This window comes from Poeciliopsis prolifica, unplaced genomic scaffold (genome assembly GCF_027474105.1).
Source record: "Poeciliopsis prolifica strain line A6 unplaced genomic scaffold, Auburn_PproV2 SCAFFOLD037, whole genome shotgun sequence".
Lineage (NCBI taxonomy): Eukaryota > Metazoa > Chordata > Actinopteri > Cyprinodontiformes > Poeciliidae > Poeciliopsis > Poeciliopsis prolifica.
In genome coordinates, this window is record NW_026562412.1 from 5,228,044 (window position 1) to 5,255,298 (window position 27,255).

Sequence of the window (27,255 nt, forward strand, 5' to 3'; positions counted from 1 at the left end):
GTTTGTTTTGCTGTTATGAAGCTTTCAGAGGTGAACTTTCTGTCCCGCCTTGGATCATTGAATTGCTAAATATTGTAGAGGTGAACCAATAAACCAATAAAGTTTCTTAAAACTGGATCATAAGCAGATATGTACACGTAGAACTAACCTTATATGCAAACATCTGGCAATCAGCCTCTGTCTCCTTCTGCTTTGCCGTAAAGTATTTTTGAATTGAGTTGAATTAACAATAGTCACCACACCGTTGCCAACTTAGGCTGCGTTCACACTGCAGCCTGGAGATTTTTTTTGTCTTAATTTGGCCTGTATCTGATCTTTTCATGACAGTCTGAACTGTACAGGTTGGATTCTCTTTGAATGCGAACCAGGCTGCCTGGCTATCCGATTCAAATGCGACCTAATGCCCAGGTTAGGCCATCTGACCTGAACGTTACCGATACAACAAGGTGAAGATTAAGTTGTTAATGTGCTGGCTCCGGTCGGACAACAACTTCAAAATCGTAAGATATGCTCCACCGTTAGCATCCATGTTTACTCCTGCAAACACTGAGGACTTCTTCTTTATTGTGGTTGACAAAAACACTGAGCATGCTGACAGTATTGCGCCCTCTACTGTGCATGCGGGTGAAAAGCTTCCTAAAAGATACTGAAGATAATAATGGGGCGACTAATAAGCCTTGGGGAACTCCGCTTTTGATCAACAGAATGGCCACTGATCAAGAGAAAAAAATCTTACCTTCGGTAGAGAGAAGAACCAGAACAGAATATTTCTGTTTCTGTCTCTGAAACAGTAGGCGAATAGAAAGAGTAAAGTTTGTCTATTTTCTCCAGATTAGCCAGAAACCTGTAAGTCAGATTGTAATAATTGGGCGAGCCGTGTGGCCGCTCCGTGAGCAGAGAGGGTAAACTGTTCTGGCTCTCGTTCTCCGTTTGGCATGCAGAGATCAAAGCCATGAGGCGGTTCGGCGGCGGCGGGGGGGTGAGATGGACAGCAGCCATTTCCCCAGCTTTTAATTGGCTCAGGGGTGCTCCCTCAGATCCGGTGCAGCGGAGCGGGCCAAAACACCCTGTGATGGTGTTAGAAAGCATGAACGGAGCCCTAACCCCCCAACACCGCTAAAAGCCAAACAAAACCCTGAATCAGTGAGCAGAGCAGACACACAGGAAAAACAGAAGCCTGAAGGGGCGACTGAGGGGGAGGCGAGTCGGCCAGACCCTGCAGCTCCACACAGAGCCCCGTCTGTGCCTCAGAACAAACGGCTGGCCGGGTCGCAGTAAAAACAACGCACAGGGTAAGTACACACTGCCTCTCCAACACACACAGGGCCGCATTCCTTTGGCGGATTTCATGCATGTATGTGGTAAACAGCATGGCTGCAGGTAACGCCATCCACACACACCGTCGTCACATCAAACAAAATTGGTGTCAAGCTTTTTGTTCAGCAACGATTTTTGTTTGTGGTGCTATTATTTTATGAATATGAATGTTTCCAGAGGTCAAAGGTCATATTTATATTTCATATTTATAAAATCACAAATTTGGTGTCAAGTCAAATATTGTAGCAAAATTAACTTAATGTTTGTCTCTCGTGACCTCAAAAGAAATTTTATTTCCTGGAATTGAGGTTGTCACTTTAAAAACTCCTCTTTCCAAAACTTCAGGAAGTCATTCAATATCAAAATTCATAAATACTTGAATTGATCGCAAAGGGAAATTAAATGTTCAAACTCATATTAGTTCAAATTCTTCAGAGTCACAACATGGCTCCTCTATTAACCCTGTAACAATGCTTCTGCTAGCGTTTCAGTGAGGAGTAGGTCCTATAACAAGATCGGCAGGTGTTTGCCAATTGCTGCTGGCTAGTCTGAAGGAGCAGAGTGGGGGAGGGCTGCTCTGTGAGGTAGAAGTTTGGAAACTTCAGCTCTGAGGAGGAGCTGTGCCTCGAAGGCGGGGCTAGGTCCACCAAGGCGTTTTGCACAGCTGAGTGGTTGCCATGGAGATTAAAGGGTTCATCAAACATTTATGAAATAATCAAAGCGTCACTCCGACTGTATTTTGGATTAGAGAAGAACATGATAACATGACATAAAGCTTAAAAAAAGTTGATTTTACATAATAAAATCAACGCCCCTTTGAATGCACAAACTAGCATATATGTAGCAAAATTTATATAAATTTTGTTTGATTTTGTAAATGTGGCAAGAGAGGACAAGTTGATCTCTGGTGATCAAGTAAAACTTTTCTTTAAATCTTAAAAATTAAAATTTTTGTTGCACAAATTTAACATAAAAGTTTGTGGAGTTTTCTATGACTTTTTATTTTCGTGTTTTTATGATGTAAAGCATAAAACTACCTGGTTGCTGAAATGTGTATTGCAAATAAACTTGACTGATTGATTGATTGATTGTTTGATTGATTGATTGACTCCAACTTTCACTTGATTTTGTAAATGTGGCCTGGCTGGTTGACCTTTGATGACCTCTGGAATCACTTGTTAATATCTTTAAAATGATAGCGGCACAAACTGAAACTGCAATAATTTCAGTTAAATTACGGATTATAGTCAGAACATTAGCGGAATAAAGACAAAATTTTACCAGAATTTCAAGAGAAGATTGTTTTAATGAGATAAAAGCTTTGAGTTATCAAGATCCGACGTGACCAGCTCATTATTTTTTTCTTCAAAATAGACTCAGTTGGTTGCACAATTGCTTCAAAGTCCTGATACTGATAATAAATTTATACTAATTTGATAATTCCTTGGATTCTCAACATTTCCTTTTGGTATTTTTTGTGTAGGAGTTCTCATAAAAGTACAACTCAATTCTCTTAGTATTTTGACTTTATTCTTTTGATTCAATGTCCAAATAAACACAAGATGTCAAGCAAGATTAAATCACTGGAAGAAAATTCCAGATTTTCCTTAAAATTAAATCTTCACAAACCAAAAATGAAATTAATTGATGAAATTCACTAATTGCCCAGCTAATACCAGACAAGCTGAGTGATAAAACCCAGAGAAACAAAGTTTTATGAGTCTTTATCAGCCGTGAATGAACAAAGTTCTTCCTCCTCTCCTCGTACGACGGCCTCTTCTAGTCTACAGCAAGCAGGAAATTAGAACTGTCACTGTTTCTTTCTGAGGAGACGCTCCAACCGCAGTATTTTTGGCTTGAATTTCACTGATTTAGCGGAAGAGAATGAGAACTGAGGTATTCATTGCTGCTCCTCAGCAGGATCTGGTTTGAGGCCTGAAACGGGTCAGAGTTTGGGCTCGAACTGCTCTGCAAAAATGTATTCCTTCAACAAATAGGCCTCATTTATCTCCTCCTGAAAGCACATTGTGAATTAATGACAGGCTGACAGAAGCAAGTCCTGATTCATGTCCAAGGTCCAGCTGGAGCAAACTGTCAGCGCACTTTGACCCCGCTCCAACATTTCTTCTGTTAAAGCTGGATACACACTCATGGCGGATCAAATGTCCTCATGGGAAACATGAAAAGAAACAAAAACTTTTTTTCTCCCCTTGACAAACTTTTGAGATGTTTGTGGAGCATTTCCCACTGAGCGTTAGTTCACACTAACCTGTCAGCAGAAGGCCAAGCATTCAAGGACTAAATCAACATTAAATAACCTGAATATTTGCTAAGAGGTGGAAATCAGCACCAATTTCAACCCTAGGAGCAAGAAATATTTACAGAGGGTTTCTTGTAAACATTCTTTCAGCCAGCTCACCAGCAAAGTGCAGCAGCATTTGAAGGAGTGAGCCTAACACTCTCCTAGCACTGGAAGAGTTCATGTACAATGAGGTATATTTGCTTAAGCAACAGTTTAAAGAAACTGTAAAATCGTATTTATTCTGGTGAGCATTTACAGAAACAAACATCTTAAATGTTATTATGCAAATTTAACATTCTGAACGTTTTTTTGTATTTCCATTTTGGTCTCAACTGTTTCTAAAAATAATCCAAGTGTTATTTTTTGGCAGTAAGCTCAGGCTTTTTGTAGGAAATGAGCCATTTCAAAAACCTCCAGAATCTAACAGCCGTCACCTAGCAACCCTGGCAGAACTCTGCCCATTACCTAGCAACCCCAGCAGAGCTCCGTCACCTAGCAACCCAAGTGGAGCTCCAGCACATTTGGTCAGCTGGTTTTACCACTTGGTGCATTCTTGACGCTCCACTTCTGCCATTCAAAGATGTACGGTTGCATGACTGTGCCTCTGTCAGCTACCATTTTAACTTGAAAGTGCAAACGTTGCGTTGGAGGCGTGGCCAGAAACAGCTTGTTTGGGTTTAAAGTGACAAGAGCCCATAAAACAGCTGAAAGGACTCAAAGTAGGCAAAATAATAAACTAAAATCTCATTATTATCTAAGAATTATTTTGAGCAAAAAAATTAATAAGCATCTTTTGTATAGCCCATACATCTCTTCTAACCTATTCAATGAAGCATTTGAAGTAAAAAACTGAAAATATTTACTGTTGCTTCTCAGTGTTTTGATTGTTTTGCGCTAACACGCTAAAAACACTCCGGCTGCCGATCTGAGCATCAGGAATGTGACACAAATGATTTCCTCCTTGCCTCTCCACTCCCAAACAGCTTTTGAAGTTCCTCTCAAAAACAAGGCACGCCGAGTGCTGAAATCAAGGACGCGGACCGAATAACTTAATAAGTATTTGTGTTGCAAGCATGATTGGCATCTCTTCTTCTCCTCCTCTGGCCTCTCAAGGACAGACTCCTCCAGCCTTGGACTTGAAAGCCTTGGAAGCACAACGGAAAAACTCAGTTGAGAGAAAACTGGAATATTTCTCCCTTATATGTTAGCCTGAGAGATGAACAGTTCAACATGTGCGGCTCGTTCTGACTGTGGAGGTAAACCACACTGAAGCCCTATTGTTCAGTCTCATGAGGCACTCTGCTGGTAGCTGACCTGATAAATGGAAAGCTGACTCATGACCGACTGGCGAGATTCTCTAACTGCGCGTTCGGATTGTTTGAACTGTTAGCTTGCTAAATGGAGAATGATACACATGACCATATGGGCTTTCCCGTACTACGGCGCTGGTAAAGCGCTCCTTATTATAGCCGGGCTCCATGTGTGAAAGGAATCTTTCATAGCTCAGGAAGGAGGAGGAGGAGGCCTGGCGACTCCCAGAATTAGCCGTGTTTTTCTTTGCTCAGTTTGGTGATGGATTATTTTTAAGAGAAAGGGCCACATTCAATAGGAGGCTTTCTCCAGATTGGGTGTAAATACAGACTTTTTTAAGCTAAGGTCAGGGAGCGGGTTAATGAGAAGTTTCTCCAAAATAAGGGCATATTTAGGACAGAAAAATGTTCAGAAAGAAAAAGTAACCCAACAAAGGTTGTTAGATGGGAATACGGAAGATTAAACCACAAGGGAAATTTTTGTACTTTAATCTCTGAATTCTGACTTTAATCTCAAAAGTTGCCTTTAATCTTTGATTTAAATTCTAATTTTAATTAAAAAATTCTGACTTTATTTAATCTCTGAATTCTGATGTTTTTCTCAAAATTCTGTCTTAATTCTTAAAATTCTGACTTTAACCTCAAAATTATGACGCAGGGTTAGGGTCTCAAAAGTCAGACTTTTTTCTCAAACTTTTGGCTTCATTCTCAAAATTGTCCGATCAGAATTGTTTAAATTGTTTTTCCACCATCAGATAAATCTAGTCTCCAAACTTAAATCAACCAAATAAATTTGGGAAGAATTTTCAGTGTGGATAAAATGCAGATTTATAAATCCTACAACAGGGAAGAAACAACACAGCTGACATACACCAATAAATATTTGGTTATGTATTTGGATTTTGATGTAGATGGAAACAGAATTAGAATTCTGAGATTAAAGTCAGATTTTTTTTTTCAGTGGCCCTAATCTTCTTCCGTATGTGAACAATACATAGACGTCCCTTTTATTTTCTCTTTTAACTAAACACCTGTGGATTTGTGGAGTTGTGTACCTGCTCTTCTCTATGGTCTTTCAGTGCAAATATCTCAATGAAATGCTGACAGAAGTTCAAACAGAGAACACCTGGAACCAGAGCCGACCACAAAGAGATTCACAGGATAATGCACGCACCGCTGTCTGCTTTCTGACGCTCTTTATGCGGCTTTTTTCATTCAGAGAATGCACAGGTTACAACAACATGTTGATTTATAACTGGGATAAACATGGTATGCTGTATTTATATAAAGAAAGACAAGGAGAAGACTTCCTGCTCCCAGAAAGAGACAGTTAATGCATCCAGGAACTACGTGTTGCATTCTCTTCAAAAAATAATGTATTTACTAGTTTATGTAACATCTTGGATTCTGAAAGTCTTTCTGCTACAATATAAGGTTTTTGACAACTATGTTAATATTTCATTTGTGAGATATCTGAAGTTTCACACCTATTTCTCTAGGATATATACACCCCACTAAATTAAGTGCAAATGCTGGAGGCAAAACAGATCAAACATTGGCTTTCTCTCCCTTTTGTGTGAAATTAATGTGACAGAAAGTTTCTGTAGGAAGGAAAGAAAGACACAAATCCATCCCAACTATTTGGACTATGTTCAAGTTGTTTTGATGTGGTAATGTTGCCGTCTGACAGGTTTGGTTGTGTCTTCTTTTGTGACGGGTAAATAAAGGGCTGTTTCATGTTTCCCATCTCCGCCTAACAAACAAACACGAACACATGAATACACTGATTTCCATTCAACAACAAAACACTTGTCTTTTCCAGCAGCCATTGTACAGCTGTAAAACCAGCTGACCACCACTTGTGGAATCCACTTGGGTTGCTCGGTAATGGCACGGTTCCAGTCGACTGGGATTTTTTGGAAACAGATCATTTTCCAGACAACAAAATACATAAACTTATTACCAAAAAAATATGCAATTGGGTGTTTTTTTAAGTGCTTGGGCTATTTTTAGAAGCAGTTGAATATGAAATGGAAGTATAAGAAGGTGAATTTTTTACATGTCACTTTAAGGATGTATAAACATGTTTTCACTGAGGCTCACTAAAGGTGTACATGAAACTTGAAATTTGTTCTTTTTATACATTGGATTGAAAAATAAAACTTCAACTGAAGTCAAATATAACAATTTGTTATAATTTAATAAAAAAATAAATGTAGATATTTTAAAAACAAGTGTTTTAAATAAAATTTAGTAAGTAGAAAAGTCACAAATCCCCAGTTTTGTAGACAGGTCCAACCTGTAGCAAGGGTAAAATGCCATCATGTTTTCTTAATAAAACTTATCTAAATAAGCTCTTTTTTAACCTCAGCTGCATCCATATTTGCACAAGTAACTTCCATAGATGGATCTATAGCTTCCAACTGTTTTAGCCTTATTTATATTTCTAAAAGTTTTATATTTAGAAAAATGCAAACAATAACAAAACAAAAAAAATCCAAATTATATAATATTCCATGCTCATTTTGTCTGAAACTATCATCTGCTGTCATATTCACGCTTCTGATCGAGTCTCCCAAGTGCAGGGCTGACAAACATATCACAATATTAGCATTTCATATCAGTAAATATATCAATAAATTCCGAGATCAATAATTACTTATTAGTTTTTTAAGTACCTAAAACACTTCCAAACTGGACGTGTGACCTTTCCTGTTCCATACACAGTTTTCACTTCACACCTTTGCTTTTTTTTTATTTTAAACAGTTATTTAAGCAGAAGCACAAGTTACTGAACAGGTTGTTGCTATGTAGCCAAAGAGTGAGAGTTGCTAGGAAACCAGAGAGTGAGAGTTGCTAGGTAACCGAAGAGTGAGAGTTGCTAGGTAACCGAAGAGTGAGAGTTGCTAGGTAACCAGAGAGTGAGGTAGTTAACTGTTTCCACCAATCAGTTAACAGAAGTTGCATGGCTAAAGCTTTTCTGTGCCTACATCTCCCAGAATGCTTTGCTGTTTTGGTTCGGAGTTCAGTGAAATTATTCAATATTCTATCAGACATATTAACTATTGATGTATATTGTTATTGATTTGTAGTCCATCACTACCCAAGGTTTAGCTTTATTTTGACACCGAGATTATTGAAACGGAGTTTGTAATTGCTGAGAAAAACTAAACCAGATTGGGTATGTTATTTTAAACATACTTCAGAAAACCTTGAGAGCTTATGAAAGCACAGAAGAGATGAAAGCTGGAACTTGAGTCCCATGCTAATGCTGAGGTCTGGTGAAAGGGAAAGGTGGGGCGGACAAAGCAGCTCTGCTTCTGCGTTTCACTATACATTTCACAAGTGAGATAAAAATCAGCATAGAGAGCCGCAGAAAAAGCAGGAGGGGGAGCGTCGGCTGGGTGAGGCGCGGAGTGGCAGGCGAAGCTGTTCTGACAGCAGCGGCGCAGCAGAGGGTGAAGAATGCCTCCTTTTCTTACCCCTCCAGACGTCCTGCCCGCCAGCTTCACCCTGTCAGGTAATCAATACCGCTTATTTTCCCCTCTCGGCTTTCCAATCAATAGATAAGAGCGGGCTAAGACCGGCGGGGACAATGGCTCTTTCTTTGGCACCATCAGATGTGGGCTGAATAGCGCCCGCTTCGGTGGTGGGAATGCTACGGGAGGAGCTATTGGGTGACCAGAAAAACAGCAGGAGGGGCTGGAATAAGAAGAAAAGGGAATAAGATGCTCCGGCTACCATACATCTATCTGATTAAAGGAGAATCCCTGGAATAACTTTGCCGCCTGTTTGAAATGTGCGTCTGCTCCTGAAGGACTCCTGCCGACCGCTCATCAAACGAGCAGCAGAGGAAGAGAGAGGAATGACTCCTGCGTCACAAAGCTCCTGGAAACATCTCCATCACGCGGCAGCCCTCAACAGGCCCTGCTGCGGACGCTTTGAACTCTGAGCTGCTATATTTCATTAAGCCTGGCTGCCTTCTCCTGGCCTCTGCAGGAGGGGAAGGGCGCGCACATGCACTTCTGTCGCTTCAATGAAACTAAAACCCAAGCTCCACCTCCAATAAATCAGACTCCATTCACCTCGAACTGGGAAAAACAGCTTAAAAATAAAATCTGATTTATTGGTGGGTGATACAGATTTAGGTTTATTGCAATATGTTGTGGTGGTATTGTGATAATGATGAATGTGATAGGGCATTGATTTGCAAACGACCGCAGTTATGGTCGTTACCATTGGTTTTAGCTGTTAAGTTGTCAACATATGGGACATGTAAAAGAAAAACGGATCCAGAGTTTTGCTGCTAATTGTCAACAAGGAGAGAACAAGGTCAGAAAAAAGTTTCAATTAAATAAAAAGAGGGAGGGCGAGGAAAGTAGTCCAGTTATGCTAGATCAGTGCTTCTCAATTATTTTCCGTTACGCCCCCCCTAGCAAGAAGAAAACTATTCGCGCCCCCATTCCCCACCGTGACTATCCATCTCTGCATAACATTTTTTCCTTATTAACATTAAAGAAAAAAAGAAAGACATATGGTCAAACTTACAAAGAATAACTTTATTAAATTGTTTTAAGTCTGCAATGGTTTTAAGTCTCGATGGTTTACTGAAGTAGCCTTCACAAAGCGGGATGACTGTTGGCAATATTCAGCACGTTTTCGCTGAAAAAACTCTAGCGGCTTATCGGCGTGATTGGGATGTAACGTATTTAAGTGACGCGCTAATTTATTTGGCTTCATGCTGTCCGCTGCGAGCATTTTTAGACACAGCAAACACAGCGGTCTTTCCTCTTCTCCAACTGTAGTCACAGTGAAGCCAAGCGCTAAATACGCTTCGTCGTATTTCCTCTTCTTAGCTTTCGGTTGACTTTCTGTTGTCTCATTATCTTTGTCTCTCTCCGCTTTTCTTTTCATCCCTGTGAAAAACTTTTTCATGTTGGGGGTTGTTGAATAACGGACGCCATAGCAGTCGGAGCTTTTTGTTGACGTAACACTGCTAACCAAGGCAAACCTGTTGTCTTGTAAGTCGTAAAATGTTGCACTGTCGCAAACGTGACAGAAGTAACAATGAGAGCGCCACTGCCGCCTACTGTGCGCAATTACACTTTATACTAGTACGGCCAAAAAAAAGCCTGTTCCCCAGGATCACACGCCCCCCAGGTATCGCACCGCGCCCCCAAAGGGGGCCCGCCCCACTATTTGAGAAGCACTGTGCTAGATTAACTTTGACAATCTGAACACGTAGATATGCTGAAATTTATTGTAACAACTATAAATCAAAATCTTACTATAGGAAATTTATCATGATAAACGATACAATAAAAGCACACCTCTTTCCCGATTTCTTTTCTTAAAGAAATGTATATAAAAAGAGTGGCTTGGCTTGTGTTTTAATCATCCCTTCTCTGATTTGGCCCAACAGAGGATTTGGGCAAAAAAAGTAGGGCTGGAGCTAACAAATATAACAATCGATTAATCAATTACTCTGACGATTAATCGGATAAAGAAATAGCCGGTGTCATTCACAAATTAAGCCTTTCTATACAAAATTAGAAATACATTAAAGAATGCAAATAAACACATAATTTAAAACATTTAATTGCCTAGAATGCAACACTGCAGCATTCTTTTTATAAATCTGAACCAGGTGAAGCTAAAACTAATGCAACTTTTTAGCTAAAACATATTTACCGATAAAAGTTTTTATCTTAAATGCAAAATGTATGTTTTTTGTACAGTTTTTGTCTTAATAACTGCTGAGTAAATGTATTCTTCTTTAACCAATTAGCCTCTTTTGAGTCTGTATATTCCAGTTAACGATTAATCAATTACTAAATTAGTTGATTAAGATTTCAATAATCGATTCATCACAATTAATCCCATAAATCATTTCAGCCATAGTTCCACCTTCAGTAAATTAGAATCCAGTCACCCATTTCCCAATAAACAGAAATCTTTTCTGTTTATTTTTGAAGTTTATTCAGACGTGGTAACTTCCCAAAAAGCTAACCTCATAACAGATACACATTTCTATCATGTCTGTTCATTCAGCTCATTGTTTTTAAAGGAAACAGCCCAGAAGACAACATGAACGCTCTCTTTCATATCAACTCTACGACATTTCCCTCACAGTCTGTACTTTTCCAGACTCCTGGAAATCCTTGGTCCGCATAAAAACCTGAACAAACAGAAGCACGTTTTTCAGAAAGAAGAGTTGAGTTGGAAAGGGTCAGTGCTCTTATTTTCCCAGAGTGAAACCAACATAACTACTTTGTTTTCTTTGGGAAAAAACCAAACAGGTAGTTTCTGCTAACAAGGACTGCATCTGGTTCTAAAATATGGATTAGTGAGTTAAGAAATAAATCTGGGATAGGACGATTCTCATAGGTCACACAGGTCACCAAGACTTTGAACCCTTTAACTGCAGAAAACAACACAATTCAAATTTCAAATGATATTACCTATTAACAAGGAAAAGATTAAACTAGCACAACAAAAGATTAATTTAGAGTTGATTATTTTGACAATCATTAGAGGAGGTGATTAATCAGATTTTAAAAATTGACATATTTTGCAGATTCTTCATTTAACCACTTAAGGCTTTTCATTCAACGTTAACAATACATTAAAAGTTTAATAAAAACTTTTTTTTTTCAAATAAGAAAATACACATTTTATAGATAAAAAGTTTAAGTAATAAACATTACCTAAACAAAATACATTTTTATTCTGTTTTTCACCGAATTTGAACCAGGTGAAGCTAAAACAGGACTTGATCTGGACTTGTTTTTAAAGGTTTTTATCTAAAATGAAGAATATATTTGACAGTTTTAACTTAATCACTGGTTTGAGAGTGTTGTGTGTGAACAAACGGTACATTTTAGAATCTATATATTCCAAATAACAATCAATTACTAAATGAGTTGATGACTGTTTTAATAATTGATTAATCATGATTAATCTGATTAATTTCAATATAACATTAAATGAAATAAATCAAAATATAATGTATATTTTGCACAGTTTTGGTTTAGTTGCTGCTTTGAGAGTTTGTTTTTTCAATGATACCATACTTTCGTGTGTACAGGGATCACTTAATTTATTGATTGTTTCAATAATTGATTAATCGCTTCAGCCCTACTTTCAATACAACAGTGAATAAAATGTAGATCAATAAAATACCATGTGTATTTTGTACAATTTTGGCTTAATTACTGATTTGAAAGTGTTTTTCCAACAAAGGACATATTTTGGAGCCTGCAGACTCCAATCAACGATTAATCAATTTCTACATTTGTTGATTGTTTCAGTAAGTGATTAATCACGAGTCCTTCTTTTAAAACAAAACCTGTTCATTGTCAAATGTTATAAATCAATAAAATATCCTAAATGTGAGAAAACAGAGCACAAGGTGCCCCCAGACTCCTGCTATCTCTAAGAGAGCTCACAGCGAGTGGCCTTCAAGTCGCTTTATCTCACTCCATTAGGCTAAGGCCTGGTGCAAACACGGGCCTGAGTGTGTGCTCAGAGACACTTATCAGGACAGAGGAAGGCCAAGCAGTGGAGAGAGAGAAACAAAACCAGGCCAAGGAGGCAGAAACGCAGGGCGTGGGTGTGAGGAGATCAGGCTAAGATGGCAGAGAGGCCTCCAATAACATGCAGCTCCGACAGAGAGGGGGGATTAGGGCGGCCCAGGCGGCAGAAACCAGGAATCCCAACAATCTCACACCCCGACTCCTGGCTCAGACTCGGCTTCAGCCACATGACACACTCCAACAGACCTTCTCTCAGTCTCGCAGTGACACCGACCAGCACCTGTTTATTACTGGCCGCCTAATTTGTTTCACGACCAGCCGACCACTTGGTGGTAAACAGGGTGCTGTGAAACAATCACACTGCTCCACTTCAGCTGTGGAGAGTTTCTTACATTTCAGAGTATAACTAATGAGTGTAACTGAAATCGATTCCAACAATCAATCGACCTTCCTGATGATTAATCGATTATTCTGATGATTAATCGTATAAAGAATTGGCACATTCTGCGGAATGTTTGCATACAAAATTATTTAACTCCTTAATAATTTTTCATACAATATTTCAAATACATTCAAGGGCGCAAATAAACAATTTAATGCCTTTTGAAATAAGAAAATAAATATTATATTGCCTAAAATGCAATGTCATAGCCTTCATTAAGTGGGCTCCTGATCATTTTTAACAAATCTGCAACAGAAGCTGTAATTCTTTTGATTAATCAATTAATATTTGAATAGTAAAATGTGCTTAGTAGATTTTTTTTTATAGACAAAATTAATAACTGGACTGAGTCTGTATACTCTAGTTAATGATTGATTAGTTGACAATTATTTGCATAATCAATTAATGACAATTAATTGTTTAAGCCCTACTTGCATGTAGAGCCTGGTTTATATTTTCACTACCCTTTGAAAGAAATAAAGATCTTGGTTTTGACTCAATCCAGGACTTTCCGATTATTTGTTTTCAGGAAGTTTGTTGTTAATCATAGTTCTGCTTCAAATTAAGCTTTTTTTAATCCATTCCCACCACATCTTTACTGTGTTTTTGCTGCTTCAATGTCTTTTAAAAGTCAACAGCTAGGTGTATCCTGCCCCCACCGCTGCCTTCTTCCTCAAACTTTGCTGCATTCCACAGTTTGGGGGCATAAAAGTGTCCAACCTGCATCTGGCTCATTGTGTACCGTGACGGAATGACGCCGGATGCAAACAAGGATGTTTTGAAGAAGCTTTGAGCGGCTCATCCAAGTCTCTGTCTGTTCTGGCCTCTTTTTAAATCCCACTGTCTGCAGGAATCTTATAAATAAAATCCCATCTATTCAGACCACATACGACTAACTTTTTTTTCTTGTTTTCTTATCTGAAAAAGAAATTATAAATGACAAAAATTGCATTCTGTGAGTTGTACTTCAGAGTATCAACACCGGGTTACGAGAATTCTTGTTTAATTGCGAGAATATAGTCACTATATTAGCAGAAAAAAGAAAAACGTCCTATAAAAAGTGAATTTAATGAAAAGAGTTAAAATCTGATGTGACCAGCTCAGTCTGTGATTCTTTCTTCTGAATAAATTCAATTGTCCTGCGACTGATGATAAACTGACATGTTAAAAGATTAAATATTTCCTTAACTGTAAAACCGAAACCAAAGTATAACTTCACCAAATGCTCAACATTCCTCATTTTAACTTTTACAGTTCTATTAAAACTATGACTTTATTCTGGTAATTTTAATGTTTTATTCACGTATTATTACAACTTAATTGTTGTGTGACTATCCTGTTGCTACAACTTTATTCTGATAAAATTAACACTTTATCCTTGAATACTTTATTATGGTTATATTGAAGTATTTTTCTTGCAATATTGCAACTTTTTTCTGGTAATACTAACATTTTATTCTTGTATTATTACAAATTTATTCTGTTAATGATGTTTTAGTCTGATATTATATCAAATACATTCTGGTAATATTAATGTTTTATGTTCATATCAATATAACTTTATGATACAGCTATTCTTTTTTGAACTCTACAACTTTATTCTTGTAATACAACTGTATTCTGCTAATACTGCTTTATAATTGGATTATTTCGACTTTGTCATACAACTTCATTCTGATAACGTTTTTTCTTTACCCCAGTTGTATTATGACTTTATTCTGATAATATCAATGCTTAAATCTCATATCATTTCAACTTTATTCTGGCAATGTTGACACTTTAAATTAATCCTCGTATTATTACGACTGTTTTATTCTTGTTTTATTGCCTTTTTACGCTGGCAATATTAAAGCTTCATTCATGTTATGACTTTTCTGGAAATACTAACATTTAGGGTTTGTTATTACAACTTTATTCCAAAGATAATAACATTTTAATCCTTGACTCTTGTGACTATTGGCCTGTTACTACAACTTTATCATCCTATTATTACAACTGTGTTAATCTTGTTTTATTACAACTTTATTCTGGTTATTAACGCTTTATTCTCAAATAATTTGTGTTGATATTCTCATTTGTGGAATCATAAGAAATGAATTGGTGAAAGAAAAATCCAGATTTTCAAAAAAGGGAGCTTTCAAAATCCAGTTGTACGTTGAGAATTGACTAATCGCCCGTCAGGACAGAAACTTTCCACTGACGATGACCCCGGTGATCAAGAGAAAACTCTGGAGAGCGTTTCACACCGGTGCCTTTGTCGACGAGGTCTCTTTAGGCTGCAGCAGTGACAGACTGAGATGTGGCAGGACAGTTTTGGCAGAATGAAGCAATTCAGACAGAGACAGGAGGAGAGGAGTCAGGGAGGAAAAGAAAGAGCCAGAGACGGGACGGAGGGCAGAACAGGGGGAGAGACGAGGCGAGACAGGCGAAGGTGGGGGGAGGAACTGGGAAAAGCTCCCACTGACAGCAATGGGGCCTCTTAACAATCCAGGAATATTGTCTGAAATCAATCTGTCATCATGGAGCTGTTGAGCCTGTCGTTATGGTGTGCTACTCGCCCTTTCACAGCGACAATTTGTACAGTGCTCTCCAGTCCACCTCGGCAGAGGTCACAACCCGCGATCCGTCTGTCTGCTGAACTACTGTCCGAGCCGGGCTGTACAGTCCTTAAAACCAGACGTCCAGCAGAGGAGGAGCTCACTGATGGACAGAACAGAAGCGCTGCTGGAACCCAGCGTTCCAATCACTGGAAAATATTAGTCTGCAGCAAAGCAAATAACTATACCAGTCCGCACCTAAAGTCTGCAGCCCTAAAAAAACTAGATTCATCTTCTGAAATCTCCTCCAACAGCTTGTTTACATACTCCAGTCTGCGCAGACGAACTGTCGGGAATTTCTCACATAATGCATCAATGCATGACTGAAAACAAACCAAACAATAAGAGCCAATTGAACAAATACTCATTTATAAAAGAAACACACGGCTCGGCTCTGCATGCACGCAGTCTGCACACTGACCCGAGCCGTCCAAACGCCTGTGCATGGTGAGGAAATCATATCAGTTTCAGAGCGTGATGCAAAGTTTGTCTGGTATTTCAGTAGCTCTGCTGTAAAATATGACTGATTACACCCTTACCTCTATTCATTTCATATTTTTCCACTTTTACAGGAGCAGCTCAGATGACATCAAAACGTATTATGACAAGTTCACATTTTGCACGGTATAATTTGGGTTTCTACTCCGTCTAAAAACAACTCAAGCGCTAAAAAAAAAAGCACCCATTGTTTTTTGGCAACAAGTTTATGTATTTTGTTGACTGGAAAATTTGCCTTTTCAAAAACCATCTGATTTTTAAGTTACATTCGACAGGCGCTGCATTGTTACCTAGCAACAACAGTCAACCACATCCCTGTTACCAAGCAACCCAAGCGAAACTCCAGCAGGTTCGATCAGCTGGTTTTACCGCCGTGTGCAAAAGTCAAGTTTTTTTACACTGACTTTACCATCCAGAAACAACTTCCTGCATCGTTGTTGGTTGTGCAGGAGGTTCCACTTCTTCTTTTCAAAGATGGAAAAGCAGAAGTATACAAAGATATATAATAGTGTATCATTTCTGATGACGCAGCGCCACCACAGGTGAGGGTGGAAACTGTTATTTGGAAGAGTTTGGTTTGTTTGACATAGTGAAAGGGAATCGCACCAGCTGAAAATGTAACAAATGTTGCAATTTGTCCCCAATCAAACTGCAAACACAGACTATTAGGGTGAAACAAAATGGAGGCTCTAGAGCCATGTGGGGTCTCAGAGGATTCAGTCAGAGGAAAACTGAGAGGATGTGGGACGGGGGGTCGGAGGCTCATTCAGAGCTCGTTATCCCCTGGCTCGACTTTCTTCAAGCCCAGCCAGCCATCGCTGTTGCCACCACCATAACATTCAATCAACCTTTTAACTCCCAAACGGGAGTGCCGGTTGGTGTGTGAGGGTTTTGTCAAGGCTCCGGAGAAAAGCAACAGAAGAAGAAAAGAGACAAAACTTTCATAAGCCTGTGAAAAAGCAAGGCGCCGTCGACTGAATGCCGAACGGAAGCAAAACAATGAGGGGTCTGATGGCACGCAGACAAACAGAGACAGAAACTTCATCCTCAACTGATATCCAACAGGTCCATCCAGGCGGCCCGATTGGACGTCTGATAAGTCTGCAGCGTGATTTCAGCAGGCTGCAGCAGGTTTTCCTCACACTGGAGGAGCTGCCGCAGTTTAAATCAGCTTTTATTCACCAACATTACAACAACAAGACCTGAACGTGTCCGAACCTGCTCAGTCCGATCCGCAGTCAGGGTCATTATCGCATGAAAGAAGCAAAGACATTTTTACATTATGAAGTCAAAACAGAAAAAGTCAACAGCTATTTAAAAGCTGTGTTTAACTGCTTTAATATACATAATCTGTATCAAGATTCACTTGGAGCAACTTTCATCATCCATCTATACAAACAAGATTCTGTATATTTATTTATTTTGCAATTACATCTAATCAAGCATTATATTCACAATCAGGTCTTATTTCTGGCAATTTAATGAAGATCGTAACACTGAAAGACTATTCCTACAGAGTACAAAGCACGTTTTCCGAAGAAGTAGATACGTTTCTGAATGTTATCTAAGACGGAAAGGGTTTATCTTTTGTCAGAGGTTTACCGCTTTCTCTGGAGTTTACAAAAAAAAAAAAATGCTGCCTCCAAAAACAAAACAAGAATATGTGAAGGGAAAAGAGGGAAAGCGTTCAACATTTCCAAACCGTCTTTGATCTGACCCCGGAAAAAACTCCAGATGAGAACAAAATCAATCTACGTTCTGGAATCAAACACTCTGAGAACAGATCTATAACTTTATTCCTCACCCCGACTCGATTTCGCTCTGCTTTAAATTATATTTTACCATTTAGTTTTGGTAGTATGAGCTGTTGACGAATGCCATCTATAGAGGAAGACAGCAGACTATTTAGATTTCTTATTCCACTTTCTGAACCACTTTAAGGAAGGTTTATTTCAGTTTATTTTTACAGTTTTGACCAAGATAGTCAAGCTGTTGGTTTTGTCAGTTATTTATTTTACAGTGGCTGTTTATACTCCTAATTGGACTAACCGAATAAATTAAAGTTGTGTTGTTTTTACACGTTTGTCCAAGCTTGTGAATCTATTGGTGTGTTTTAGTGGTGCAAAGTTATCAAATAAATTTGTAATTCACTGCACTTATGTCTGCCTGTTCCTCTCTAAAGGCTCGTTAAACAAGTTTGGTGGAATAAAACGACTCTCTCGCTCTATGGTAACCTAGCAACTCAAAAACTCTGTGGTAACCTAGCAACTCTAACACTCTATGGTAACCTAGCAACTCAAACACTCTGTGGTTACCTAGCAACGACCTGTTGGCACAGCAGCAGTTTTAAGGTTTCGTCGCAGTTCCTCATAACTACTTAAAAATAAAAAAAACAACGACATGGACTGAAAACTGGATAAATCAGGAAAGGTCGCGCCACCAGTATGGTAATTTTTAGATATTTTAAACAAAAAATGTACCACTAATCAACTGATATCGATTGATACGAAATGCTTATGTCATGATGCGTTTTTCAGCTTTATCGTCCAGTTTACGATGTTCAAATATAAAAGATGACATTGTCACCATTATCATTATGAGCAGTGCACAGCTCTCATGTGATGTCAACTTTGTAGCCATCTTGGTAGGTACTGAAACTGTCATGAAAGTTGCTATGACAACAATAAACAATTCTACTTTTAAACGTTTATAACTATTTCAATTACTATTACTCGATTGCAAATTTTTAGTACTTTACCTGCCTCTGTGTGACACTAAGATAACCATCAGTAATAAAGTTGCAGAACGAGCAAAATTAGCTTAGCTAATGTAGCTTTTATCTGCAAGCTACTACATGTGTTTGGTCTGCCAGTCACCAGACCCTTGTTATTCATGTAAAGAGTTTGTACGTTGGTTACAAAGCTTTTCTCTTTCACTTTGGTCAAGACAAAAGCACCGCAAAGCCTACCATTTTGGCGCTAGCCTACCAAAATGACACAGATCGCTAGTGGAAACTATGTATCTAGCGATCTGTAACATGACTAATAAATACTGATTAGTGGAGATGAAGCTTCTTGCTGTGGATTGAGTCCACATTAACAAGGTTTTTGGGGTCCTGCAGCACATGAAACCTCGTGATCTGAATCATAAGTCAGAAAGCTTAAATATACAGGAAACGCAGAAACAGTTTTCCTGCAGAGGAATGGACGGGAGCAGAAGTTGGAATCTGATCATTCCACAGTGACCGAGTAAACAGCTGTGGAGGAGGGAGGAACGAGTGGGTGGGAAGCGTCTCCAAAAAAATGGGAGAAATGAGACAAACGCATCCCACTGTGGGTCTGACATGTTACCGAAAAGGCCACTTGTAAGGTCCAACCAAGACCGACGCTCTTTAACACCAAGCAGCTGTCAATTTACCACAATCTGGTATTCATAGGTCTGCTAAATGGAGCGAGTCGGGCTTGAGAAAGGCTCAAAGTCAATTATCATCTGAATGGTAATGGCTGCGAAGCGTTCCTGGAGGTTAGCGGGAGCAAACGGGAATTTTATTTAAACAGAACGTGATTCCATTCAGCCGAGCAGGAAGAGTGTGTGTGGTCTGAAAACACGCCCAGAGGCAACTACCCAAACAAGCTAATGAGTCTCCCCCACCCCTACCTACACACATAAACAAAGAGATGCATGGGGTTTCTTGAGAAAAAGTATCATCCAGCTGAGAGCAAAAACTGCAGACAGCAATATGTTGAAATTCCACATGAATGTTAATTGAAGAGCTCGTTAAACGTGGTGAACGAGGAGAGAGAGCTGCTCTCTGGGATTTTATGACCCAGCGAAAGCAAACACACACACTGACCTCCATTATGACTACTGATCTTTTCCTTTCTGTCCCCTCACTGGGATGAAGTCTGACACATTCCTTGCTCCAAATGTTTCCTCTGCACTGACAGAGCGTTGAAAGATGGCAACATTGGTTGTTGCAGCTGCGGGAACGTTATTCCAGAAGGATATGAGCGTGAGGAATATTATTTCCACCTGGTTAGGAGGAAAGGGAGGTGGAGAGAGAGCCTACTGAGGTTTCTTTTATAGGACTCTCTTTCTTCTCACTTTTCTCAGGCTAATTTCAGCAGACTTAAATTGGATCATTATGCAATATTCACATTTTGCACTTCCATTTGAGTCTAAACTGCTTCTAAAAACATCCTAGTTTCTAAAAAATAAAACAACCAGCTGCTTTTTGACAATAAGTTGATGTTTGTTTGTTTTTTGGTGTCTGGAAAATTAACCCTTTTAAAAAAACTTTCTGATTATTAAGTCACAAATCAGCAACCTAGCAACCCCAACTGAGCTCCAGAATGTTCAGTTGGTTTTATGCAACATTGTTACATTTTTATCTGGTGTGAATCACTTTCACACTGAACTGTGTCAAACAATCTTAACTAAAAACCTGTTCCCCTCCTTGCCTGTGGTGGCACTGCATCAAGAACTGAAGGGAATGAAGAAGACATGAGTCTTCAGAAAATGTAAACAAAAATGGAGTCGCATCAGACCGCAGGATTTCTTTTTGGCTTTGGAAAAAGACGACGAATCATTTCTCCTGTTAGCGCTAGACTCTTGCGTTTCTTTTGGTTGTATTTACCCAGAATGCTCTATGCTGTGGCTCACTTCCTGCTTTTGGAGTGGTCTCCGTTCACATATGCATTAAAACAGCATCGGAGTTCACTTCCAAAGTTTGTAGGTGGACCGGAGTTCGATTCTCTGGTTTGCATTAAAGCTTGATTACTCATTCAGATCTTTCCAAACAAACTGGACTTTCTAGACAAACAAACTTGAATTGGATTAAAACGACTCATTATCTAAGAATGATTTTGTGAAATAAATGCAATTGTCTTATCCTAACTTGTCCCAGGAAGCATAATTGGACCCTTTTGATCAAATTTGGATCTTGCTCATTCTCCCTCAATAGTTCTTCTCACGCACACATACACTCCTCTCCATCTGCTAAAAGATGGTAAATACGAGGATCAGAAGAAGTTGCTTAAAATTAATTACTGCTGCTCTGTCTAATGTGGGGGACCAGCACACACAATAATCCAGCCATTGTTCTCAGGGAGTATGGTGCTGAGAGAGGCTGGGTGGGAGTAAAGGTCAGTCATGCCTTGTTTTAACGACAGCACATTAACTTAACCCACTTCCTCTGGCTTAACACTGGTAATAAACCAGAGGAAACACAGCAGAGAGCAGGAGAAAAGATTGAGTTGTGTTGCAGAAGAGAGGCGGGAAAGTTTGGTGGAAGGCATAGAGACGTCAAAATCAGAGCCTGATAAAATGAAAGGAGCTAAATTTTGGTTTTATTTCGGAATCTCTAAGCTTCTAGAAGAAAGGAAAAAAAATCACTTTGTATATTTAATAGAGCCTCCACCATCTTACTCCTCAGGACCTATTTAAAAAATAAGAGGTCTTCTGGGCTTATTGTTGCAGAGAAACAGCCTCATTATGCTGAAAGGAAATGGAAAACTGCGAGCGAGCCAAACAGCTCTGAGATTTTAGAGGTCCTGGCACCGCGTTTATCTCACTGTACCTGATTGTTGGGTGATGTAACTGCCTATAAAATGTAAACTTTCCACAAACAAGTTTTCAGGGTTCCAACTCTCACAGAAAACAAAAAGAAACCCAGGACAACAAAAGCGCAGGCCTCTTTGTGAGTAATTTATTAGTTAGCTCAACCTGGTGGAGGACAGACTGTCTCCATACGTCCAGCCAAATACATTCTGGGAGTTTATTTTTATAGCGATGGAGAAAGGAGAGAAACACCAAACGTAACTTAGACAGAAAACCAATAAATAGGTGTTAGTAAGTCTGCTGTTGTTCGGGCTGATTGCTCTGTGGGCGATTTGGCTGAAAAAGCTACAATGTCTTCATGCTAGATACAATTTTAATCAGGGTTTTTTTCGTGCTTTGTTTTGTAAAGAATAAATTATGAATGACTGAAAATATTTTCAATCATTCATTCTGTACGCTGTGTGACAGAGTATAGGGCCAGCCCTAATTATCTGATGACATAATATTAAAAATGCAATTTTACCTGAAAAAAATACAAGAAAAAAGTTGTTTTAATGAAAGTTTGCTTAATATCTTTTCATATAGAATTTGAACGAAGTGAAACTAAAACTACCACATTTCAGCAGTTATGGCCAAAAACTTTTTACAAAGATTTTTTGTTTATTTAAATGCAAAATGTACATATGTTTTAGCACATTTTAGCTCAATTACTGTGTGTTGTGATTTCAGCAGATGTTCTGAGGGGTTTTTTAGTCTGCAAGCTAACAATTAATCGATTACCAAATTAGTTGACGATTATTCCAATTACCAATTAATCAGGAACAGGATTCCTTTAATTGTCATTGTGCACAAAAGAAAGAACAACAAAATTTAAATCACAATTTTTCTGATTAATCATTTCAGCTGTAATATTTACAAACACCTTTTCTCATCTTAACATACAAATGTATATATCCTTTGGCTTAATTACTTCTCTTGACTGTGTTGTTTAGGTGCAAATGGTATTTTTTTCAGTCTCTAAGCTCCAGTTAACGATTAATCGATTACCAAATTAGTTGACAATTACTTCAATGATCGATTGATCACGATTTGTCCGATTAATCGTTTAAGCCCTGATATTTACCAATATTTGTTCTGATCTAAATACAAGTGTATTTTTTGTATAGTTTTGGCTTAATTCCTACTGACTGTGTTGTTTTTCTAGTTTGTATGATCCAGTTAACGATTAATCAATTACCAAATTAGTTGACAATTATTTCAATCTTTGATTAATCATGTTCAACTAAACTACTCATTTATTAAATAAATAAATTATGTATGTAATCAAAGTGTTGTTTGACGGTGTCATTTTTGCTAATAAATACTGTTTTGGTCACATTCACGGACCCGGTAACACATGCCTACTGTATCCTTTTATTATTCTAAATATATGTTTAGGCTGCATTCTGTACAGAGTGCAGACCACCGGTCCCTGAGACTGTCACCACATTACTGGTTCTGCTGGGACACATCACTGGCCACCTTCTTCAGCTGCATGAAGGGGGTGACGGGTATTAGGGTGGCCAATCCCAGAGCTGCAATAGTAAAAAGGGAGAGGGGCCCACTGTGTGGTGTTTGTGTGTGTGTGTGTGTGTGTGTGTGTGTGTGTGTGTGTGTGTGTGTGTGTGTGTGTGTGTGTGTGTGTGTGTGTGTGTGTGTGTGTGTGTGTGTCGGGACTCCCTGTGGTATGAGGGCAGGGCTCTTGTGTCAGATGTCTCATGATGACTGACAGCAACAGGCCTGAGTCCTACCAGGTACCAATACATTCTGCTATCAGCAGCAAAACAACATTTCTGGAGGTTTTTCTGGTCTCACACAAAGGATACACTGCAAAAACACAAAATCTTACCAAGTATTTTTGGTCTACTTTTAAATGAAAATGTGTTAGTACACTTGAAATAAGACAAAACTAACTTATAAGTAACTTACAGGAAGAATACAAGAGATTTTTAAAATCCATAATTCCTTAATACTGATGTAAAACTACTAGTTCCACTGGTAGATTATTACATTTATAACATTGGGAAAATGTTTTGTTAAAATTGAAATAATTTGTCTGTGGACATAGAACTTTTTCATAAATTAAGGAATTATTTACTGAAAGACTACTTACAAGTTACTTATAAAGTTAGTTTTTTAATTTCAAATCTACCAAGATATTTGTACTAAAACTAGATCAAAAATATTTGGTAAGAGTTTGACTTTTTTCAGTGTGGATGCTCTTTAAACTTAAGTATTATGGTCTAATTTTTAGTGTGCTTGAAATAAGACAACTAACTTAGAAGTAACTTTTCAGTAAGATACAGGAGCTTATTTTACATCAATATTTTATGCTTATGGTTCAATTATGTTAGAAATTAAATAATCTGCCAGTGGAAATTGTACTTTTTTCATCAATATTAAGGAATTATTTACTTAAAACAAGCTCCTACATCTTGCTGAAAAGTTAGTTCTAAGTTAGTTTTGTCTCACTGCAAGTATTGGAAAATATCTGCACTAGAAACTAGAGAAAAATAGTTGGTAAGATTTTGTGTTTTTGCAGTGTAAAGCCATTCAGGACTGTCAGAGACATTCTCATACACTGTTAAGATTTTTATGGTGACGGTTTTACAGCTTCCCTTGCCTCTCCTTCACTATAAAGTTTGCAGTCCAGCTGTTGCTTTGGGACTGCAACACAGAACTCTGTGTATCATTTGGCTCTTCTGGAGTAACTGTCACATATTTACGGTTTATAACTTATCATGTGCTAACCACATCTCCGCCTCGTGTCCATGTGTTTCAGCATCTGCAGCCGCTTCCAGAAAACAGCAGGCTGCCCTACTAAGTCGCTCCATCCGCCGTGTCACCGGCTTTTCCGACATATGTTCATCTGTAAACATGGAAAATTGCCGGTGTAATCTGATTTAGAGTTGTTTACTTTTGATTCAGTCGTGCCGTGCAAGCCCGGCTGCCCGGCTGTGAATGAGGCATTGTCTGCAGACAATCTCCAATCTCTGCTGCAAGTCCACCACATGCAGGTACTGCAGCTATCAGACACCCCTTCAGCTAATACCGACACATTGAGCCTGTAGGGAACATGTGCCAGGTAGGGATGCAAGTTATCAATTAATGTGTAAATCTAATTGACTAGCGATTAGTTGATAAGCAATCATTTTTCTTAAATCCTGACTTTTCTCTTGTATGAAGAGGGCCAACTTATTTTTCATAACCTAAATTCTGAATTTAAAAACTGCAAATACACAAAATCTTACCAAACATTTTTATCTAGTTTCTTGTACATTTAAAATAAGACAAAACTAACTTATAAGTAACTTTTCACAAAGATACATGAGCTTGTTTTAAGTTAATAATTCACTAATATTGATGAAAGTATACTAGTTCCACTGGCAGATTATTTAACTTATAATTGACTTACAATGGGATAAATGTCTTGTTATAAGTGAAATAATCTGCCAACCAATACTTTTTCATTAATATTAAGGAATTACTAACATAACAAACTCCTACACCTTACTGAAAAGTTACTTGTAAGTTTGTTTTCTCTCACTTCAAATCTACAAAAAAAGGACTAAAAACTGAGTAATATCTAGTTTTTGAAGTAAAAAAACAAACATTTTTACATTTTGTGTCAGCTGCATTATAAATACTGACTGAATAAACAGGAAAACTGCAGCTTTCTCACATTGAGCTAATTAAGTATAACAAATAAGTAACCTTTTGGGTTGTTTTATAGTCAAATAAAAGATGAAAAGAATAAAATATGTCGAACACAAATTCCACATTAACAGACAAATGTTCATAGAGAAGTAGTCTGCTGTTACTCTTTAAGGAATGTTGAAACTTCACTCCATTAAAAGCATTAACTCACAACAGACCTTAAAGTCTCCCGTGCTCACCGGCGCCATGTTTTTCTCCCATCATGTTATAAATTTGCCAGGTGTCCCCTCGACTTCATTGCACATCAGTAATTTTTGAATGAGAAGCTGAAGCCGCTATTAAGGTGATAACTTAAGGAGCTCACTGAAGATTTATATTCAAAAACAGAACCTAATAAAGTGTATTTTCAACAAGCACTGGACTCCGGACCGTTTCTGTCTCTGCGCTGTCGAGTAGCATACGTGCAGTGAATAGTGCGCATGCGCATTTACAAGTCCGCGACATTTAGAGATGCTGTCAGTTCAGCGTCGCGTAAAGATACGACAAAAATAAGTCAATAAATTGTTTTAAATGATAACTAGATGAGTGTACATACCTTGTCGTGCAGGGTCTAGCTGCAGTGGCTGTGAAAAACATAACACGCCCCGTATAAAACTCGCCTCCCTGCTCCTTGGTGTTATTAAAAATAAAGTGTATGAAAATCTGACTTCTACGTCATGATGTCATGTGACTGATTAAATAAAAGCATGTAGTAATGACAGTGTATATTTGTCTGACAAATTTAGCCCTCAGTTTGCGCTTCACGAATGATGATCTGGCAGAACAACGGCCGCTATCTTTGTTCTGTATCAAACGGCTCCAAGTCAGCATTACCAGTGGCGCCCCCTGCTGGATGGCGGCCAAATTACAACAGCAAGAGAAAGAAAGCTGACGTTTAATTAAAAGATTAGAACACATCTTAATAAAAATAAACCATTAGTGGACAATTAATAATAAGTAGATTAAATGTTTCCTTCCGTAGTGCCAGGCATTTGATTTTCCTCTCATCAGGAGGGCAGTTTCAGCTTTGACCCATGCCACAGAGGTTAGTCGCTCTCAAAGCAACAGTTTGATAGTGGCACCATGAAACGGTTGGACTGGAGAGTTCCAGTCTGCTCTGTGTTTCATAGTAAAGCTGCCTGATGTGAAGCAGCATGTCTGCAGCCTTCGCAGGGCTGGACTCTGTTCTTTCACCCGGGAAGCTGATGGATGGTGTTTGTTTAGTTACGCTGCAGTTAAGCTCAGGTCAGGGCCAAGCCAGGGCCCCCTCTCCCTCCCTCCGTCCATGTTGACTTTGGGCTCTGCTTAGAATTTTTATTTGTTGTTTATTTATTTTTTTTAAACTCTTGAACTTTTTCCGTCCCTGGCTGCTCAGGGGGGGAGAAAGCACAAGCGAAACTTTCTTCACACTGACAGGAAACCCGTCAGCAAAGCTGCTTAATGACGAGGACGTTTGCAACTTGCTTTTAAAAACATTTAGAACATTTGTGAGTCAGACCCCTTACCTCTCACACAGTCAGTCAGCAACATGGCCTCAAAGATGAGCAGCACAATCTTCATGACGTCCATACTGTCCAAACACAGATTCATAGTCCCTAAACCAGGAAAAAACACACGAGCAGCTCTGAGATTAATAATCTTGGTGAAGGATTAAAAAAGCACTATTGGCTCTTATGCAATGATTACACTGAAAGAAACAAACTCTTACTGAGTACTTTTGTCTACTTTAGTGAAAATACCTTAGCACACGTAAAATAAGACAAAACTATTTTAGCATGATAAGTTTGTTTTAATTTTCTAATGTTGATTCAAAAAGTATATCTCTTCTTGCAGATTATCACACTTATAATCAGATATTTTTTACATGTCATAAGTGAAATTATCTGCCAATGGAACAAGCACTTTTTCATAAATATTAGAGAATAACTGAGCTCCTATGAATTGCTAAAAAGTTATTTGT

At 38.5% G+C, this 27,255-nt stretch overlaps 1 protein-coding gene across 1 annotated transcript in view; it reads right to left on the reverse strand.

Moving 5' to 3' along the window:
• LOC129374750 (fibroblast growth factor receptor-like 1) overlaps nt 1-27,255 on the reverse strand; it is a 43,597-nt gene that overhangs the window by 15,731 nt on the left and 611 nt on the right. The window contains exon 2 of the mRNA XM_055053360.1: nt 26,801-26,890. Within this exon, the coding sequence (XP_054909335.1) occupies nt 26,801-26,885 (85 nt within the window). The 5' untranslated portion in view covers nt 26,886-26,890. The remainder of the gene's footprint in view (nt 1-26,800; nt 26,891-27,255) is intronic.